General features: G+C 45.9%; 1 protein-coding gene across 4 annotated transcripts in view; it reads right to left on the reverse strand.

The window, feature by feature from the left end:
* SAMD4A (sterile alpha motif domain containing 4A) overlaps positions 1 to 21098 on the reverse strand; it is a 216428-nt gene that overhangs the window by 19267 nt on the left and 176063 nt on the right. For all 4 annotated transcript variants that reach the window (XM_055303731.1, XM_055303730.1, XM_055303732.1 and 1 more), the window contains 4 exons: positions 20910 to 20996; positions 12358 to 12691; positions 9641 to 9726; positions 4061 to 4179 (listed from right to left, as the gene is read on the reverse strand). In XM_055303731.1, the coding sequence (XP_055159706.1) occupies positions 4061 to 4179; positions 9641 to 9726; positions 12358 to 12691; positions 20910 to 20996 (626 nt within the window). The remainder of the gene's footprint in view (positions 1 to 4060; positions 4180 to 9640; positions 9727 to 12357; positions 12692 to 20909; positions 20997 to 21098) is intronic.

Consider the following 21098-nt stretch of genomic DNA (forward strand, 5'->3'; position numbering starts at 1 on the left):
TTCTGTATCAGGAAAGGGCTATGATTAAAATGACAGCTAAGAGACATCTGAGAGTGACCACTCTGTGCACCATCCTGGGCTTTTTACATTGATTCTTCAGTCCTCATGAGACAACCTGTGAAGCAGGTGCTCTCTCCCGTTTTACAGCTGGGGAAAGAAAACAGAGGGCTTTGCAATTTTGCAAAGGTCCCACAGGCAGTGGGGGATGGTGCTAAAATATGAGCCTAGGGGTTGACCAATGTGCTTTTCAGCTATCTCCCATGCTGGGTCCCAGGGCCCTGAGCACTTATGTGCCCGGCACGAAGCCACACAGCACAAAAGCCGCAGAGCCAGGATCAGTGCTCCTTCTGTCACCCCACAGTCTGTTTCTGATGTCTGCATAGCACACTTGCAGAGAGTAGCCTGGGAGCCCCACTAGGATGTGAGCTCCAAGAGAGAAAAGATGGTGACTGTCCTCACCAATCCTGCATGTCCCATGCCTGAATCAGCTCCCAGCACAGTGAATGCAGGCTGAATGTACGAATGGGTCTCTGCCATCATGATGCTTTTCCCTGTGGAAGACTTGACCCCATGTCTGGGGTTCTGATTCCCAGGTTGAGAGTAGGGAAGAACGGAGATGATGTTTGCAAGTGCTCTGGACCTAGGACATCGACAGCTCCCTGCTCCACAGACCCTCCCTGAAGAAAGCCAGAGAGGTCCTGTGTTCCCGGAGGTCGCCAGGGACCCTTGGCTTCGCATTTGGACATTGTGCTCCCACTGCTCCAGTGACCTCAGCGCCCAAGAACTCATCCTTCTCCAACATGCCTCAGGTTCTGGGACAGTACACAGCAGCCAGTAGGGTTTCAGGAACCAGCACATTCCTTCCAAGAAGAGTCAGCTTTAGTCATTTGCTGATCTTTAACTTGAAATGCTTTACCTCCAATGGCCACAAGATGGAACAGACTTGCTTTCCCAGCCACACAAGGGAGGCCTATACTAAGCCTGTGAGGAGACAAGGCTGACGTAGTTTAACCAGTTGAAAATGATGGGGGTTGGGGGGAGTGCTGCAAAATGGTCATTTCTTGAGGAAGAGAGGTGTGTGTGTGTGTGTGTGTGTGTGTGTGTGTGTGTGTGTGTGTTATCTAAGCCATTAGCACAGTTGATCTCAGATAATGTTTCTCTTCTCCCCAGAATGCCTACATTTCCTGCGGGGGAGGAGGCAGAGAAGAGAATTCCACAGGTGAGCTAGCTGCAACTCATTTCTGGGCTTGTGTCATTCCACTTCCAGGTTTTTGTGACCAAGGAAAAGGTTCCTGATTCCTGTCAGGGACTCACCTACATGTGGTGAGAAGGACACTCATGGGTTCTAGGTCTCTAGCTCATCCTTTTTCCCACACCTTCTTTTGGTTTGAAAGAAGAAACTTGGGCCAGGAGAGGGTAAAAGTAGTTTCACATGATCTATGAGACCTCTTTTGGAGGAAGGACAGTCTGAGATCTAAGACAGGTGGAAACAAGGATGAAAACTTGTCCTTTGGTTTTTTGGAGTTGGAATATTGGCCACCTGGCAGATGATTCAGTATTCTAAGACTTTATTTAGTGCAGATAGCTTTTTTGCTCATTTTCCTTTTTGGTTGGATTTTTAAAAAGTTATTTCATATGCAAAGTACAGTAGTCAATGAGTGATGCTAAAATGATCTGTGCTTCCAGGAAGGCAAGATTATATTCTTGAGCAATATAATGTGGGCAGAGGATTCTGGTATGGGACACTTAGTCACTGAAGAAATGAGGGCTCTAGAGACTCCTATAGTTAGGACGCATGAGCTGGGCGGCATGTGGCACGTAGAGCCCAGCACATTTTGGGGTCGGGATAGGTGATAGAATTTGGCTAAGTCATCTTTCTAATGACTGTGGGGCCCTACTGTGACATCCTTAGTTGGTTATTACAAAGCCAGAGTTGAGTGTTACCACTGCTGGCAACCTTAGGTTACTTCAGACCACTAGGCTTAATGACCTAATCATTCTTTCTGGGGAGAGAACAAAGTGACAATTCAATGTTCATTTCTCATTCTTTTGCTCTGTCCATCTGTGTCTTTCTCTGCTTGCCTAAATCTAGCCAAGTGATTTCATTACCTTGAAATGCATGAAAAGGCTGATAAAATAACATTAATAAGAATCACTTAATTTGGGATTTGTGATCATTCAGGCAGGGGCTGGGCTGCAGTTACCTTTGTATTATGGGAGAAACAGATTTTCAAAGCAAATTAATAGCACAAAAAGATCCCAGAAGTAATAGCTAATGAGAACAAATTATTTTTCTAGCGCTTTAGCAACTTCCAATTGAACATCCACAATTGATGATTGAATTCATCCTTATCAAATCAATAACAACAGGTCCCTCAAGATTCCAATACGGCAAACCTTGGGTAGCCCAATACAAACATTAGTTAATAATACTCCAGAGAGGTCAAGGTTAATGAGAACTCTGATATGGACCAAGGACAAAACAGAGCAGACAGAGGCAGGGGATGACACTTTGGGGAGAAGCAAAGCTTAAAAAGCTGTCTTCCTCTTTATCCTCTAAATTCCTTCTTCCTCTTGGAACTTATGTCCTGAGGGCCTGGTGTTACAAGAGGGGTCAGGAATCTTGTCCTCTCACTTGAGAGATATATTGCTGCCCTTATAAGAAGAGAGAGAGAGCCTGGGAAGGCAACGGTCCCCAGGGTAGCAGGCCTGGCCTTTCACCTGGGTCCCTGGGAATCCTCAGGGTGCACAGGTGGTCCAGTCCATCTACCCAGGGAACTTGGGGGAGGGAGCTGCCCTACAGCATGCCACTCTGCCTGACTGCTTTTTCGGCCTGGCATATGTAGCAGTTAGAAGAGCAGACTCTGCAGCTGGTGCTGGCCTGCCTGGTCCAAATCCTAGATACCCCTGCCTACCCATTCCTCTGTAAATTGGAGTTAATAATAGCAGCTCTACCTCATATAGTTGTTGCAAGGATTCAATGTATTAATATTCCTAAAATGCTTGGATACCACTTGGCACACGGTAAGTGCTAAATGTTCGTTTAAAAAATAACAGTGTTATATATGCTGGAATGTGATAACACTTTAATTTTTACATTAGTCTTTAATGAAAACTTTTCATAAATCCCAACTATCCTATCTCCCTTAAATAATATAAAGCAGTGATGTTTTAAGGCACACTTATGCAAATAAATGCCAGAAATTTTAACAACACAGAGCTTCTACATATGCACTGAGAAATTAATTCAGAACTTTTTAGGTGCAAACGAAAAGATTATTTATCTGCTAATGTTTAAAAATGTAAAACAGAAAGTTGATTTTTCAGGATGTTTATACCATCATTCTTTTGTCTCCCCCCCCCAACTGTCTGTCACTATTGAAGGCTTCAGGAACCTATATCTCCCCCCTTGACGCCTCCCCAGATTGTCACATTGTAATTCACCTGTAATATGCAATTGGATTCCTCAATTTAAAACCAGATTAAGGTAATGGGTTCTAAAGTACAACAAGGCTTATTTTTAACTGCATCCAAGAAGCTGAAGTACTATGAAAAATCAAGAATGGTACTGCTCCACTCTTAGATTGCAGCTCAGACCAAAATAGACCAGCATTGGGCTCTTCACCCTGCCACCAACTATAATTAGCTAGTCTGCAGTGAGAAGGGAGAAAAAAATGACACTACCTCGTAAGGTGCTGATAGAACAACCCATTTTTGTCCTCTCAGGGCCCCCCTTTGTGGATAAGTCACAAAGTGTTTTGTGGGCATTCACTCAATCATACCCATCTCCCCTTGATGCCCATCTGGACTATTACCGTCATTTTGATCACGTAAAATGCGTTACAGAAGATCACGTTCAGTTCTCTTTCTGGGAACACGTTCTCTCTCTCTGTAGCCTTCTCCCAACCCCATCTATTTAAGAAATGTGATCTGGAACTCCCCACGGGGCATCTTTGTGGACAAGGAATGATGCCCTGCCATTGTCCTGCCCAGGGACCCAGGCAGGCAAGGGTGCACCAGGGAACCACCAGGCATTGAAAAGAATGCAATCCCAACATACTTTCTTTGCTGTCGATATCCTGATATGTCTAGAAGGGTTTTCCGAGGGAAAGACCGAAAGAGCTTCTGCACCTGCTGTTTCCATGACAACAATCTTTTTTTCTGAGTCTCTGTAAATGCCTGCAAAAACAAACAGGACTTTTTAATGGGTGGCGCAGCCTGGCATTAGGGGGAGGAACACACAATTAATAGGCGGGAGGACATCAGACTCTCTGCAGCTGTCTTTTCTTCACCTGTTTCCCACCTGGTCCAAACAGCAGTCAGTTCCACTTGGGAGCCATCTGTACTGACAATGCAAGTTATTTGACATTGGAGGTACCTGGTAAAGTATATGCATTAAGCTTTTGACAACGCTTGTTTTGGTTGCGTTTCTGGCAGATCCACACTCACCTTCCTCTTCCTGACTCTATTCTGGATTAACCAGGAATGAATTGCCAAATGGATTGTTGAATACTCTAGCTTTTGCAGGCCCCCTTTATTTTCATAATCAATGGAAATGCTAAACCACTCCAAAAATCAATCTGCTTGATGGTGTGTGGTTAGCCTAGAGTGGTCTGTAGGTTTTCAAAAAATGGAGTATATAGTCTCTGCTATCCTATCCTATCCTATCCTATCCTATCCTATCCTATCCTATATACTATAGATCAGGTTTGGTGTGCTGGGGTTTTTGTAGGGCACAGGGCTTTGCTGAGAAATCTCAAGGGGCCCCATGCCCTACAAAAATCCCAGTGCACCAATCCTGACCTAAACTTTGCCTAAAGTATAGGAAAATGGGTAGATCTGATGCCTTCTCAAATCTTTTTAGTAAAATTGGCATTGAGGGGGAGTTTTGCCTGCTTTGTAACACACTGTCATCTTTTTTTTTTTTTTTTGTACGCTAAAGCCTGGGGGAATGACTTTACAGGGGTAATGAGTCCCTAAGGCAGAGACTCTCAAATCTGTCATATAAAAATCCCTCAAGACTATTAAATGCAGTTTCCTAGGCCCCTTCCCACACACCTAGAGCCTGATTTAATAGATGCAGACAGGAGTCCAGAAGATGTTTGCAGCAAGTGCCCTGGTAATTCTGTTGCAAATGGAACATGGACATGCAGCATTCTAGATGGTTTGAGGATCCTACATGTAATATAGGAATGCCCTGTCAGGTGCCTAGAACTGTGGCCCACAAGTTGTGAGAGATCCATCAGATTTGACTGATTAGCAGTAACAGTGATGGAGATAACATACCCATATAGTTTTGTCAATAAAACGTGAATTCCTTTAAGTAGCAATAAACTATTACTTAGAGTAGCAGACTATATGACTCTTTCCCATAAAGGAAACAGATTCCTTAAATAGAGAAAACATGACAGCTTAATTTTCTCCTGATGACATTTAATCTTTAAGGTTCTAAACATAGGAGAGCTATGTGAACAAAAGCAAAAAGATGTTAGTTATATTGTGAAAAAATTATTGTCTTGCAAACCCCTTCCTCCTGGATGACCTTAGCCAGGTGCCTTTAAGCATATTCATCCAGGAGGGCTACCCAATCAAGGGACTCCAGGCTTCCCTAAAGATGTGCAGACACCACATAAGGTACATGGTGGGATGGTCTCATGGGTACGAGGTGAGGACATGGTTCTACTTTGTGGTCCCTTCTCATTTGTTGGCAATGCTTGGTGAGTGTCCAACTATACACGAATGCCTCTAAAAACCTGAAAGGCAAGCATTTCTGCTGGACGAATAAAGAAAGAGATGGATAGATTCTGCTTTTGACTGGCTTATTCTGCCAAAGTTTGAGTGAGAACACAGGATGCAGGGGTACTAATCTAGATGACTCGGGAGAAGAGAGTCCAGTCGAGGTGGTCAAAGGAAGGCTCGGGATGTATGATATGGGCAGAGCTCAGATCCTGCACACCCTTAAGCAAGTTCCTTTACCTGACACTGTTCCTTCTAAAAACCCAGGATAACATCTCCCTCAAAGAGATGTTGTAAGGGTTAAATGAGATAACACATGAAATTCACTTAGACTATGTAGGACATGCCTGGCTCTTAGTTAATGGTTCAATAACTGTGGCTCGTAGATAATCTAACCAGGTTTTTGTGGTTGCACAGACCAGCCCTTTATAGTGGTGGTATATGCCATATTTGGCATTTAACAATCACCTTTAGTCCCAACAAATGACTTCAAGTTCTTAAAACTATAATACCGGGCTGGGTCTGGAGCCCAGCCTGAAGGACAGCTGGCCTGAGTTTCCAATTGACAAAAGAGGAAATGGCTCACTATAGACATGCATTCAAAGTGCCTCCAAGGACACCACTTCATCCATGACATGTCCCGTGGTGGCAAAAAACATCCAAAAAGATGGAAATATTTATACCATACCACCACCCAGGGAGGTGAGCTCATTCACTCAGAACTGGGCATCAGGCTTATTTAGTTCCAGGCTGCAGACAGGATTAAGCCCCTCAGCCATGGTTGATAAGTGTGATGGCCACTTCTTGGTCCTGGAGACTGCATCTGAGAGGCATGGAGAGGAGCTAGGTCATGGCTGGCAATGAGGGTTTCCAAAAGCTGGTCTCTGTGTGTGCCTGCAAAGTAGCCCTCCATTGTGAGAGCTCTGCTACCAGCCAGGATGGCTGACCCCTCACCTCAGCCATTCTACTGGCAACTCTAGATTGGGCTGGTAGCAGCTTCCTCAGGGACTGGAGGGGACGGAAGCTTCTATTATACAGATTGACATAGCCAGTCAGCCACTTCTGAGTCTTCTTTTCCTGTCAGGGCCAAACCAATGAGTCTGTCTGGAGGAAGATGTGTAGGATATGCCCTATAGCTTTTGTGGCTGCATCAAAAGGCTCATAAAGGGTCAAGAGCCCATCTCTATAGAACCTTCTCGAGATGGCGAGGAGGCAAGAAGCCAGAGATTATAATCCAGGAGACAAAGTGATTGATCTCAGAAATGAAATTCAGAACTTTCCTTTCCTCTCTTTTGCTGCTCTAGGGAATTGGTCCCTTTGATCCTGGGGAGGAAGGAAGGTGTCTAGGTTTGGTCAACACCCTCCCGTCCAGTCAGCTAAGGAATGGCATGTTCAGACTGTGAAAGGGAGTCCTGTTTCATGGAGCTCAGGTGAAATTCAGCCAGGGATGGAGACTGCGTGCTTCAATGGGGCCTCAGAGGGAGAGTGTGTTCTGCCCACATAGAATAACCTGAGCCTGTGGAAAATTATGCAGACACGTTTCCTCTTTCTTGAACTAAAATAATAATAAGTCTTGCACAACATTTTCCCTTCCAAAGCAGAGTGCAGGCCCCTCCATCCTGACATAAATTCAGGCAAGCAGACATGGCATGAGCTCCTTTCTGCTCATGACTCCCATCAGCCAGAGGCCCCTCTACCTACTACAATTGGGGCCGCCTGCCAGCAGATGAGTCCACGTGGTGCCATCTTTGCATTTAATCACTTGGGCAGGCAGGGAGAAAAAAACCCAGGCATTTCCTAAATATTCTAAGGAAATGGAAAAGAGAGCCAGGCTGCCCAGGGAGGGCATGCATGATGGCAGGAAGGCGAGAAGCATCAGGCTACAGCTTCAGGGCTGGCGGAGGCCAATTAGGAAGTGTGTGCACCATCCAACAGAGGCAGCTGGAGGGCTCATTATTTTGTCTTGTGGGTTCAGCAGACTTGAGGCAAGATGGAAAGTAACTTATAATGCGTCCTCCAGTATCTTGAAGGCTAAGTGTGAGCATGGGCATGGGAGAGGAAGCAAGGCTCTAGTTTGCTTTACAGAAGTTTAAATCCTCCCCTGCTCAGGCCCCTCAAAGCCCACTCCAAATGTTCCTAGTAAGACAGAGCCCTCCAAAGGCTGTTCTCTCTGCCTGGGGCATTCCTACCTCCTTACATATTGAGTCTTTACCACCACAACTGCAGCTTGCCTTTTGGGCCCAGCTTGGAAGCAATTCCTCTGAGGAAAAGCCATTTCCGGTTCTGGGTTTGGTGGCCTTGCTCCTCATCTGGGCTCCATGGGATGCCAGAATAGCCTTATCTTCATGTGTGTGATCACCTGGTTTTCTTTTACCTTTCACTACCCTCACACCATAAGCTAGCTACCTAGCCAGGGGCAGGGCCTAGGCATTTAATCTAGATCTACGGAATGAAGGAGTTCTAAAATCCTTTAACACATCCTTGCCTTCTCTTCTTCCTGTCACTTTTTGCTGGCCAAAACACTTGCGGTATCAGGATTAAAAATACCAAAGGGTGAGTTAGGGGCTGGGGAGAAGGCCACACAAGAATTTGCACTGTTGAGAAAGAAAATAGCAAAAAAGGGAGAGTTCAGGGGATTGTGGGGCAGTGGCTGGGAAGGAAACCCAGAAGGAGACCATAACCTGTTCGTGAGGGTACTGGGTAGTCAGATTGTGGACAGGTGGAGGGCCTAGCGAACTGGCCTTAGACAGATGTGCCTATGTGGCAGCTGGCAGGGTGGGGACAGTGTGAGCGGCGTGGTGGGGAAGGGGGACAGACCTCTGTGCTGGGTGTTTCCCTTCACTGCACTTCTGGGGCTCTGAATGCCAACTCAGCAAATGTGAGCAGAGTTAGGGGCCTTTACCATCTTTTTTTTTTTTTAAAGATTTTATTTATTTATTCATGAGAGACATACCCAGAGAGAGAGAGAGAGAGAGAGAGACAGAGAGAGACAGAGAGAGAGAGAGACACAGAGAGGCAGAGGGAGAAGCAGGCTCCATGCAGGAAGCCTGATGTGGGACTCAATCCCGGGTCTCCAGGATCATGCCCTGGGCCAAAGGCAGCACTAAACCACTGAGCCACCCGGGCTGCCCGGCCTTTACCATCTTATTCTAACATTAAAATTCCACAAAAGACCTCAGTGCTGTGAAGTTTATCCAAAGCCTACACTGTGACTCTTCTCTCTGTGACTCTTTGGAGGGGGTGCTCCCAAGAAGCCACTGAAGTCTTGGGTCTGAGGCACAAGCCCCTGTCTCCACATGTGCTTCAGGGCAGCTTCCAGGGCAGGCGGCTGCCCTAGCCAGCAGCACCCAGGATCCACCTGGCTCCATCAGGGAGATTGTGCTAGTACTGAGTCTAATGGGGCACAGCTCCAGCCTGCCTCAGTCCTTCTTCAAAGGGACATGTTCCTATAAAAATCCCAAATCGAACCACACGGAACATAACACAAACACATCATTTCTTTTGCACACTCTCCAACCTTCTCCCAAGTTGCCCTGAGCCTAATGGCAAAATATCTCAACACAAAATTTTAAAGACTGTTAAATGCCAAGGCTAGGTGGCAGGGCTGTGTGTTAACTACCTGCCAGGCTTAGTCACTCAGGGATTCTTCTGGCACCAGAAGTTTCTCTCAGGCATTCACCCTCACATCAGAGCTTAGTCTGGATGACTCTCTAGATACCCAAGCATCACAAGTTGTTGCTTAGGTTTGAAGCCACCATAGCCGAGTTCTGCCCAGAGTATTATTAATGCCTCTCTACCCTTCAGAAACAAGTTGTTGGAGACCCAAATGATCACATCACAGAAATGCTGAGAACCCTTTCTAAACAATGAGACAAACAATTTTGTGAAACCCATTACTACTCACCTCATGAATTAGACACTTGTCTATGAGCTGTAAATAGGAACTTATATTTTCCTCATCAGGTCTGGAGACCAAGAGCTGTGTGCACACTGTGAATTAAAAAAAACAAAAACAAAAACAAAACAAAAAAAAAACAGAAAAAAGAAAAGAAGAGTTAGAAACATGTTTACCCATTCTAATCTCTGAGATCCGCCCCCGATTTCCTTTCAGGACTAATATTTTGAGAAGTATGTGTGCCTGTGGCTTTACGTAAGGTTCACAAAAAAGGCCAGAAGGCTCCTCATTCCACTGAAGTCAAAGGCTTGGTCACCACGGGAGCCCTCGCCTCGAGAAGCCCCTTTGGTTAATTCCAGGCATACCATTCTATATTAAGCCTTCTGCAATCCGGCCTCAGACAGACACTCTGGGAGAAGAAGAATGTGGCCATGTCCTGAGCTCTATCTCTGAAAGAGGCTCCTTTTGAGAAGGTAGTTCAAAGGCATCAAAGACCTTCGACGTTATCAGAGAGCAATCTCCATAACTTGCCGGATGAACTGTGCACCTCATCTGGAGGATTCAGGCTCTTGCACATCTTTGAGGCTGTGAGGTGTGTGGGCACACACAGAAGCAGGATGCCTGCTCAGTCACTGGAGAGTTATTTTTTCAAAGTGATAACACACATTTAGTCACCCACAGGTTCACTTACACACTCAAGTAACTGAAGGAATAAAGACAGAGCAGTACTCTCTGTGGGTAGAGTACACACACCCACTGGGCTCTCCAGGGCCACACTAGCGTGGCCCATTCTAATCTCACCCTGGAGGCTTTGATGCTCTGATTTTGACAGAGGTGTTTAGAAGGACATGGTAGAGGTGGGTGGACAAAAGATGTCAATTAAAAGTGGAAATGTCTTGTACTCAAGCTCGAAACCTGAGCATGATGATTCCTTCCTCTCCCTAATCCTGCCTAACCAGTCTGTCACAATTCCATTTATATCGTATCTTTGCACAGAGATTCCCAGGATATAGCATTGTTTGTAATAACAAAAACTTGAAAACTACACATACGTCAACGTCCATTAATTGGAGCCCTGTTAAATTATGCCTTATGCATACAGTGGAACAGTATGCAACCTTGAAAAAGAATCCGGGGGCGCCTGGGAGGCTCAGTCAGTTATGCATCTGCCTTCGGCTCAGGTCATGATCTCAGGGTCCTGGGATCAAGTCCTGCGGCAGGCTCCCTGCTCAGCAGAGTCAGCTTCTCCTTCTCCCTCTGCCCCTCCCCCGCTCATGTGTTTTCTCTCAAATAAATGAATAAATAAAATCTTAAAAAGAATCAGTATGATATTGATAGAAATATTAAAAATATATAATGTAGAAAAACAAGGTGCATAAAGACATGTAAACAACACCTGTTTGTGTGTAAAAAGGACACTCGTGCTTGTATATGAATATTATAAAGTTTCTGAAGGGAGAAGCCAAGCCTGTTTAGAACACGCACCTCATGGGAGGAAGATGGCAGGGCCTGGGGGACCGGTTATTCTTCACTTTCCATCATTTTGTTTAGTTTTGATTTTATGCTAACATGAATTTATTGTGTAATTAATTTGAAAGTAGCTCAAGTTTAAAAAGAAGCCATGCCAAAGGAGTTTGGATCCTCTGAGGACAGAACCCCCGCCATGGATTACACTCAGGTTTCCACCCCCTACATGTAGCTTCACCCATGAGGTCATCTGTTCTAATCCCACCAGCAAAGAACCCACTCAGAGGTAGGAGGTCAGGAGGTTGAGAGGGCTCAGAGGTGAGTCGGGGCAGACCAGGGACTCACCCTGGCCATCAAGCTGACTGGCCTCTCAGCTCAAAGGGATGCTACAAGTTGTCTCCTCTGAACCAGATTTCTATGGATCTAAGTCTTTTTTAGGACATGTATACACAGGGAGTTTCTCACTGCACCTGTAAGACTCAGGTGTCCATTTCTTTTGGTAAGAACTTGATTCTTTAAAATGATTGGGCAATAAAGAAAAAATTGTTTCTCCTTCCCAAAGGAGAAGTAACTGATATTCACTACATTTTAAAAATAATCACACTTTCTTGTGAAACATTCAAGTACAAATTATTCTAGTATTGGACTTTTCAAGGACTATAATCAGGGCAGCCCGGGTGTGATCCTGGAGACCCAGGATCGAGTCCCACATTGGGCTCCCCGCAGGGAGCCTGCTTCTCTCTCTGCGTCTCACAAATGAATGAATAAAATCTTAAAAAAAAAAAAAAAAAAGGACTATAGTCACATAATCACTGTGCCAAGCGCAGGGGAGGCACAGGGCAGTCCAGGTAGAAAGAGTGCTCTTACCCAAAGGACCACATGAGAATTCTGTCCTGCTCTCCCGACAGGCACAGGGCATGGCCGTGGTGCCTTCCAGGCCTGGTCTGTAGTAAGGGCTGACTTCTGCCTGCAGGCCCAAAGGCCCAATGAGCACTCACTCTACTAGGAGGGCCCAACAAGCCCTGGTCTGAAGGAGTGGAAGAGAAAGGAGACAGGGTTGAGGAAGAGGGCTTTAGGGGTCAGAGGGATCAGAGTTCAGATCCAAATGATGACCTCTGATCATCTGTAAATGGGCTAATGACATCAACACTGACAGGTTGATCCAGCATCCGGGGAGCCCCTCAGGAACCAGGAGCTCAGGAGCTCTGGTTAGTGGTGTTGAGTGAAGAAAAGGGGGAGGCATGAGAATCAGGCTCTACCTTTCCCCATGACTCGTGTGAACTGCCCGGGGAGATCCCCCTCCGGCAGGGGGGCGACAGCCATCTCCCCATCACAGCTACTCAGCTGGTGTGGCTGCAGCCCACCACTGGCCCCAGCGGAGGCGTTGGCCGTGGCACTGCTGGCCGAGGCACTGTCTTTGCAGTCCGGGCTCTGGCCCTCAGGGCCCATCAGTGAGGGTGGGTGTGGAGCCTGGGGCTCCCGGCGGCGAGCCTCGGGGGTGGTACTTGGGGAGCTGTAGGCCTTGATAGGAGTCAGGATCATCTGGTGCAGTTCCTGGAGTGGGATGCGCAGGTTGCCCCCTTCGATGATGTCCTGGATGGTCAGAGGGAGAAGATTTCTGTTAGCATCAGCAATGGGGGTGGCCTCCCCCTTGATGCCTCCCCTCCCCTGCCCTGAGTGGTTCCCAGACAGGACTCCCAGCTGCTGGCCCCTTCATCACAACATTCTTTGGAAATGCAATCACCTTAGTTTTATCATTCTATTAGACCAGGTAGAAAACTTGGAAAATACAAATAGGCACAATGAGGAAAATGTACATCACCTGAAAATCCCACCATCTAGAGGTGATCACTAAAATGATTTTCAGATAAAGGGCTAGTTTCCAAGATCTATAAAGAACTTCTTAAACTCAACACCAAAGAAACAAACAATCCAATCATGAAATGGGCAAAAGACATGAAGAGAAATCTCACAGAGGAAGACATAGACATGGCCAACAAGCACATGAGAAAATGCTCTGCATCACTTGCCATCAGGGAAATGCAAATCAAAACCACAATGAGATACCACCTCACACCAGTGAGAATGGGGAAAATTAACAAGGCAGGAAACCACAAATGTTGGAGAGGATGCGGAGAAAAGGGAACCCTCTTACACTGTTGGTGGGAATATGAACTGGTGCAGCCACTCTGGAAAACTGTGTGGAGGTTCCTCAAAGAGTTAAAAATAGACCTGCCCTACGACCCAGCAATTGCACTGTTGGGGATTTACCCCAAAGATACAGATGCAATGAAATGCCAGGACACCTGCACCCCGATGTTTATAGCAGCAATGTCCACAATAGTCAAACTGTGGAAGGAGCCTCGGTGTCCATCTACAGATGAATGGATAAAGAAGATGTGGTTTATGCATACAATGGAATATTACTCAGCCATTAGAAACGACAAATACCCACCATTTGCTTCAACGTGGATGGAACCGGAGGGTATTATGCTGAGTGAAGTAAGTTAATCGGAGAAGGACAAACATTATATGTTCTCATTCATTTGGGGAATATAAATAATAGTGAAAGGGAATATAAGGGAGGGGAGAAGAAATGTGTGGGAAATATCAGAAAGGGAGACAGAACATAAAGACTCCTAACTCTGGGAAACGAACTAGGGGTGGTGGAAGGGGAGGAGGGCGGGGGGTGGGGGTGAATGGGTGACGGGCACTGAGGGGGACACTTGACGGGAGGAGCACTGGGTGTTATTCTGTATGTTGGCATATTGAACACCAATAAAAAATAAATTTATTTAAAAAATTAAAAATAAAAATAAAATGATTTTTGTACATTTTCATCCCTGGCTTCTTCAGTGAGTTTCTATAAAAAAAAAAAAAAAACATTTGGATAGTGTACATGCATACCCCTAGAAGAAGCTGTATAATAAAGTTGGGTCATATGTAAGTTTCTGTCCTGTGTAGGATTTATTTGTTTTGGATGAAGGAACCTGCTCATTCACACCACCCACCATTTGGGGTAGTGGTGAAGAATACAGACTTAAGGACAGATGCTGGGGTTCAAATTCAGACACTGCTGTATGACCTTGGGCAAATGACTTAACCTCTCTGTGCCTCAGTTTCTCTATACTGAAAATAAGGATAACTTTATTTGCCTCAATGGGTGTTTGTAAGGATGTTAAAACTTGTAAAGCTGCAGGTCAGTGTCAGGCTACTACTGGGTCATGCGCTTCTTTGTTAAATTACTAGGTATGTCTAGGGCTCTGATGAACTGGGCACTGTGCTAGGCAAGGGGATATAGTGGGAACCGCCCTCCTTTACAGTTTCTTTGGAGAGTTTACATCCCACCCTGAGATGAACATACTGTGTTTGGGACTGAGGTGCAGGCCAGGGTGGCTGTGAGGGAAGGCTCTCTGAAAGGTGATGTTAGAACGGGAACCCAAATGAAGGTGGGCACGAGGATTCTGAGAAAGTGTGCTCCATGCAAAGCGCATGGGGAGGGCAGAGGCTATGAGGTAGGAGCATACCTGGAGTGTGTGAGGAAGAGCAAGGAGGCCTGACATGGAGCAGAATGGTGAGAGGAGAGTGTGAGAAATTAGGTCCAAGTTGCTACCAGCGCCTGAGCGTGGAGGCATGGATGCTGGAAATTTTTCTCAATGAGCTGGGACATCAGGGAAGGGTTTGAGCAAGGGAGTGACATGTTTTCGAAGAATCATTTCCGGAGAGAAATATGTGTGTATAATCTATATGTATATGATACCACTGACCCTTGGACAACATGGGTTTGAACTGTGTGTCCACTGACCTGCAGAGTTTTTCAATAAATATGGTATGGTATTATAAATTTATTCTCTTATGATTTTCTTTCTTTTTTAAAAAAATTATTTGAGAGAGAGACAGCAAGAGAGAGCATGAGCCAGGAGGAGAGGGAGAAGCAGACTCTGCACTGAGCAGGGAGCCGGACACAGGGCTCGATCCCAGGACCCTGGGATCATGACCTGAACAGAAGGCAGACGCTTAACCAACTGAGCCACCCAGGTGTGCCATCTCTTATGATTTTCTTAGTATTTTCTATTCTCTAGCTTATTTTAAGAATACAGAATATAACACATATAACATATAATATGTGTTAATCCACTGTTCATGTATCAGTAAGGCTTCCAATCAACAGTAGGCTATTAGTAGTTAGGTTTTGGAGGAGTCAAAAGTTATACATGGATTTTTGACTGCACAGGGTGGGGGTGCTCCTCTACCCCAAGTTGTTCAAGGAATAACTCAACTGATGTTGTATATAATATAAATGGCTTTATATGTTGTTTAATAAAATTGGGTCCCCCTGCACATATAGTTTGGTATACTAGCTATTATCTATTAGAAAAAGAGTGAAGTTAATTCTGATTGACATTTATCTGTATGCCAGATGCTCATGGAGGCACAGAACAGGCTTTGATGCTTGTGGTAAGGGGTCAGGGCCTGGCAGTCTTTTTGGCATGGTGAGGAGCCCGGCCTTCTGCCACAGGGCTGCCCAGTCCTTCTGCAGTGAACCTCTCCCTGGAACCCAGGAAGGACGCTGACAATCAAAGCCCTGATTACTAATGAAGTATTTAATCTTCTGAGAGCCCAGAATAGCAAGGACATAATTTTGAAAGCCTGAAGCATGAGTACCAATCCATTCCTGGGATCCTTTCTTATCAAGAAAAATTGCTTGATGATGTCAAGGAACACAAGTCCATGGAACACGATCACTTGTACACCCAGACTTTTCAATCAATCAATTAGAAAAAAGGAAACCTGAGGATGCCAGTCTTGGACAGGCACATTTCAATTCTGGGCAGCAAAACACCAATAGCCTGGCCCTGTCATTGGCTGGAACCTGCTTTACTCAGTAGGTTGGAAGCAGAATCTTAGCCGAGTCGGCACCCAGGGTTATGGAGGAAATTGAAATGCTAAGTAGCCATCAGAATTGTCTCCATCCTGCTCGGGGCTACTGTCCAGCCTGTTTTAGATGGGGGGAGTCTTTCTCTTTCTTTCTTTTCTTTTCTTTTTTCTTTTTTTTTTTTTTTTTTAAAGAGGAGGGCTTTAAAGTCTACTGCCTTCCTTTTAAATCTGGTGGATAGGGCAGAGGTAAGACTAGCCTGATACCTGTGCTGGAAAGCCTGATATGTGAGTCAGGAGGTGCTCTTGATCATTCCCAGTTCTCCTGTTGTCTAGACTGGACCAGCCTTTTCCAGAGTCTAGATGGCATCGTGTGAATGGTTCCTCCACTTTGGACCTGGTGTTTTATCAGGGCAGGGCATATGGAGGTAAGCTAGATGACTCATGCCAGGAAGCACCTGTTGTCTTTACCAACTCAACTATGTGTCAACTGGGGGACCCCTGCCTTGAGGTCCTCCACTTCTAGCCAATTGCCTAAAGGGCACCTGGGATGTGAGAGGTTCTGATCTTGTCCAGCCCTTGACTGAGGTGGGAGGGAGGGGGGGTTGGGAAAGGAGAGTGAAGGGATGAAGCTTCCTCACAGAGTGGGGCTGAGGAGACAGAGCCATCCGGCCTCTTTGGGGGATCACATGCATCTCTGCCATGTCATTCCATGTGACAGCTACCACGGAGGTGAGCAAAGGCATGCTTGTGACATTTTGTCAGCTGCCACCAAACAACCCTCGCCTGTTCTCGTCACATGCAGAAAAGCTTCTGTAGTTACTCAGTGATGGAAGAAAGAGATTTTGGTTATGCCAAGAGCTGAACTCCTTGAAACGGGAAACATACTTGCTCCAAGTTCAAAGCTTATTTTTTTCCACAGGAGACAAGCACCCCAAAAAGGAAACCACAAACCTAATGACTAATGACGGATACTTTCTCTGCAGAAATCATGCAGAGTTTTGTATTGTTCTCCCCCACAGCCTCCAAGCCAGTGTCTCAAAGAAAACGCTTGGCTACCAACAAGTTAACAATGCCCTTTACACCAGCCTCCATGGGGTTAGGTACCTGACTCTTCAAAATCAATTCTAGAACTCGCCCAGGGTGAGAAGGAAGCTAGGAAATGGCCGAAGGGGGACCCACTCCAGCATCGCCAACTGGCTGTGGGGATTAATTCTCCATGGTGACAAAAGTAGGGAACCAACCCAAGTCTCTATTGATCCTTCAGACCATAAATATCATCCTACATTATAAACACAAAGAGGCAAAACGAAGCTGGCTGTTCATTCATGGGCCAAGCCGAGGAGCTCATGGCAGAGCAGGAACCATGAAGGCTGGCCCGCCACCGCCCACACTCAGCTCTGGCAGCACAACTCAGGGCACACTTGGAGCGATGGAAGCTCCTTGCCCACCGACCCCTTGCCTGGCTTTCTTAGGTCTTAGAGGAAGACTGGTTTGGAACCTTTCACAGGGCACGTGAGGGCAGCAAGGGGCAAATCATCTAGAAGACAGAACTCGGGAAGCCAGCGTCCCAGCACTTATGCACTGTCTGTGGCCCCATCCTTCCCCCTGTGTGGGAAGAACTGGACTTCTCTTGCTGTAGACAGCACGCCTGCATCTACTTAAATCTGCCCCCCCCCGCCACCTTCCGTTTACCAGCTGAGCACTACCAGGAGCCAGGCACTGTGAAGCATGGAGGATATAGCAGAATCCTCACCCTAAGATGCCTACACCAGTTCCTGGGACCCACAGAGTGTGTGTGTGTGTGTGTGTTGGGGCGGGGAGAAGGTGACTATTTATGTGTGTCTCGGTGTCTTTGTGTCTCCTTTCCCCATGCCAGGTTCCCAGGGAATAGTTCAGCTTCACAGTTTGGGAGTTAGGTGAAAAAAGGCCAGTGAATAAAAGGATGTAGAAACATTTTCAGTATTTCAGATAAATGTTGAGAAGTCTGCCCCAGTGCCCATTCTCATCTTCCCTTTTCCTTCTCCACCAAACATCTTGAGAAGTCTAGGCTTCCCTACTCAGTGGCCTTATTGCCCATTCACACTCTCTGGTTCATGGGTTTTAGCTCCATCCCTCCATGCTCCTTGTGACTCTTTTCTCATTGTAGCTACCAGTGACATGTTGGTGGCCAATTCCAGGGGACAGTGTTCAGTACTCATTGTATGTGACACATCCACGGACATTGTGACATCCAGTGACATTGTGTGTGACACATCCACAACCCCATCAGATTCGCTCCTTCACACTCTCTCTGACCCTCTGGGCAGCTCAGCCTCTGTCATTGTTTGGTCTCTCCACATCTTCTGGTGCTCCTTGGGGTCTGTCCTCAGCTCTTACCCCTTAACACACACTTCTGGGGGAACCAATTGCCACTTACACACAGATGACCCACAACGAGTCTTTGAAACCCTTGTGGACTCTAGCATCATTCTTCTGGCCACTAACTTGCTTTTGCTGCCTGGGTGTTCCGCAGGCACCTCAAACTCAATTTGTCCAATTGACCTCCACTTCTGCCAACCTGGAAACTCCTCCTATATTTTCTGTTCCCAAATGGCATGGAACCCGAACCCATGCCTGGACTTCTGCTAAACGACCTCTTATCCCTTTCCACCTTCATGGCTCCTGCCTTAGCTCAAGGGCCCTCCGTGGCTGGTTCTAGGCTCCTAACGATTTGCTAGTCAATGCTGACCCCTCCAAGGTCTCCCTCCTTCTCATCACTACAGAGTGCTGTGTTTCATCCCAGGAAGATCTACCCCTACCTGCCTCAGTGGTGGCACTGATCACAAGGGATTGTGAGAGCAGTGGCTATGTCTGTGTTGCAAATGCACTACTTGAGTTCCGCAAAGGCAGCAACCATGTATTTCTGTACTACTCACGGTTAGCCTCCAGTGGATGGGGTAAATCTAGTCCAAGGCAGCTGCTTAGTACGTATTCAGTGAGTGAGTGGAAGAGCTCTGGATGTAGCACTTATCTGGAGCAACTACTGATTATGAACTAGCAATGGGCGGGGTCCCAGCTATCTCCTTAGAAATCTCTGGGTTCTATGTGAGGTAAGAATGCTGTAGGCAGGCAAGGGCCTGATGACAGCATTTCCAACAGCATAATCAGCTTGGGACATCTGGGAATGCCAAAGAAAGGGCTGATGTGAGTCTGTTGCTGTTGCTGGTGGCCTAAGTGGTAACACAGGAGAGACAACTCCCTCCCTCAAAGAGTAGAAGAGCCTTGGGTCCCAGAGGAGGGAAAACAGAGCCCAGAGCTTGAGTCCTGAGTAGAGGCTGAGGATCCCCACCCACAGGCCGTCAGCTCCTGAAGGGATAAGTACACAGGTGTCTGAGCTCAGGTGTTCTGAAGCAAGATCAATGTGCTAGTCTGATAGAGACACAGGCTTTTATCCCCAGAAATGTCAAAATAAACTCATTACTGCTTTTCTCTTGGCCATTAGCTGCCCTCAGACTTTATTACTTTTGTCATCTTTTTAACACCTCACATTCCAGGCAGAAAGCATTTTTGTGGAATTAATATTATTCTAGGTGTTAAATGGCATGGATTTCTCAAAGGCCAAAGTCAGTGGCATGTCAAGGCCACCTGTGCCACCTTGCTGCCCTTGTGTTTCCACACTGATTTGGCCCCAGGCCATAGGGAGTGGACCAAACAGCAGCTCCATCTCTGTCTTTCAGGTGGGTGCGTTTCCTTAGTGACAGAGTTCCTGTGAGTTCCTGAAGGATGCTCCAAAGATAAAGGAGGATGATCACTCTCTCACCATAATCCTTGGCAATCTAGATTGTCCTTAGGCAGAACACATCCTGGGCCTTTCTAACAGATAAGGAGAAAACTGTCCTCTTGAATGGTCCCCAAAAGAGAATAGTTTCTTATATTAAAGATGGCAATAATCATTCAATTAGACAAATTACTTGGTAAATAAAAATTAAGAACAATGACAATAACCTCGGGTTCAGTTGGATAGGTCGCTTGTCATTTGTGATTCACTTTAATTAAGGTCAGGCCTTTGAGCACATATGTGGATGTGAGTGGCCTCTATTCATCTGTCTATACCAAGGTTTTCAAAGCCACCTTCTTTATAAAGTTATATATGCATATTCTATAAGTATAAAGTTATATATGCATATTCTATAAGTATGTATTACTCTATATTTTATGCAGTATGCATTAAACGTAGCTGTATGTCCTATGTAAAATTATAGATACACTTTTATAAATAAGTTAAAAAAAAAACCCTCTCTTGCATTAAAATGTTTACATGCTCACAGAACTTATATAACCTCTATCTAGCTCAATACTTTGTTCCCTTACAAAGGCACCCCAGCCCCTGTGATTGCTAGAGGACGTGTCACAGCTCAGACTCTGCAGGCAGTGCACGCCAACAGAACTTCCCACCCGCCCATCTCAACCCTCCCCGCTACAGCAGCGCTTCCATAAGAATCCCACCCTGGGGAAGAGGCAGCACTGGGACAAGGCCTGATCTCCTTTGCACCTTAGATGACGTCATAAAGTCACCAGGTCCTAAAAATGATATCATAATGGGGATTATGTCTGGATGCAAAGATAGGAAGAGGACCTGTTCAGGCAGCCAAGAGAAAGGGACAGTAGCAACTGTGAAGTGTTCCTCAGCCAAATGGTTTTGATTCCCTCTGCTGAAGTGAGTCCACTGGGATGGCTAGGCATAGGCTGCTGGGACCCAAGAAATACATTTCAGTGGTCAGGTTACACAGGAGTGTGGATAACCAGGGAACTTTACTTCAAAATCATTTCATTTTTTTCTGCCTTTGATAAGGAAACAAGGTGAAACACTCTATCAGGCTCACTGATGACATCTTCAGGCAAGATGTCCTCCATCAAGGCGACAGGGACCAGCCTTCACCTGGTGATAACTCACCCTTTCCAAAGACTTCAGGAGATTTTGTCTTTCTTTGAGCTTCTGAATACTGATGACAATTTTGTGTCTTGCACCTTTGGTAACATTCTGTAATTAAATAAAAGTTACATTTAAAAACATATTTTTAAGAATCTGTTTAGAGTTTCCTGAAGGCTTTTCTGTACTCTACTGTTCTCTTGGTTCTGACGT

This window comes from Nyctereutes procyonoides, unplaced genomic scaffold (genome assembly GCF_905146905.1).
Source record: "Nyctereutes procyonoides isolate TBG_1078 unplaced genomic scaffold, NYPRO_anot_genome, whole genome shotgun sequence".
Lineage (NCBI taxonomy): Eukaryota > Metazoa > Chordata > Mammalia > Carnivora > Canidae > Nyctereutes > Nyctereutes procyonoides.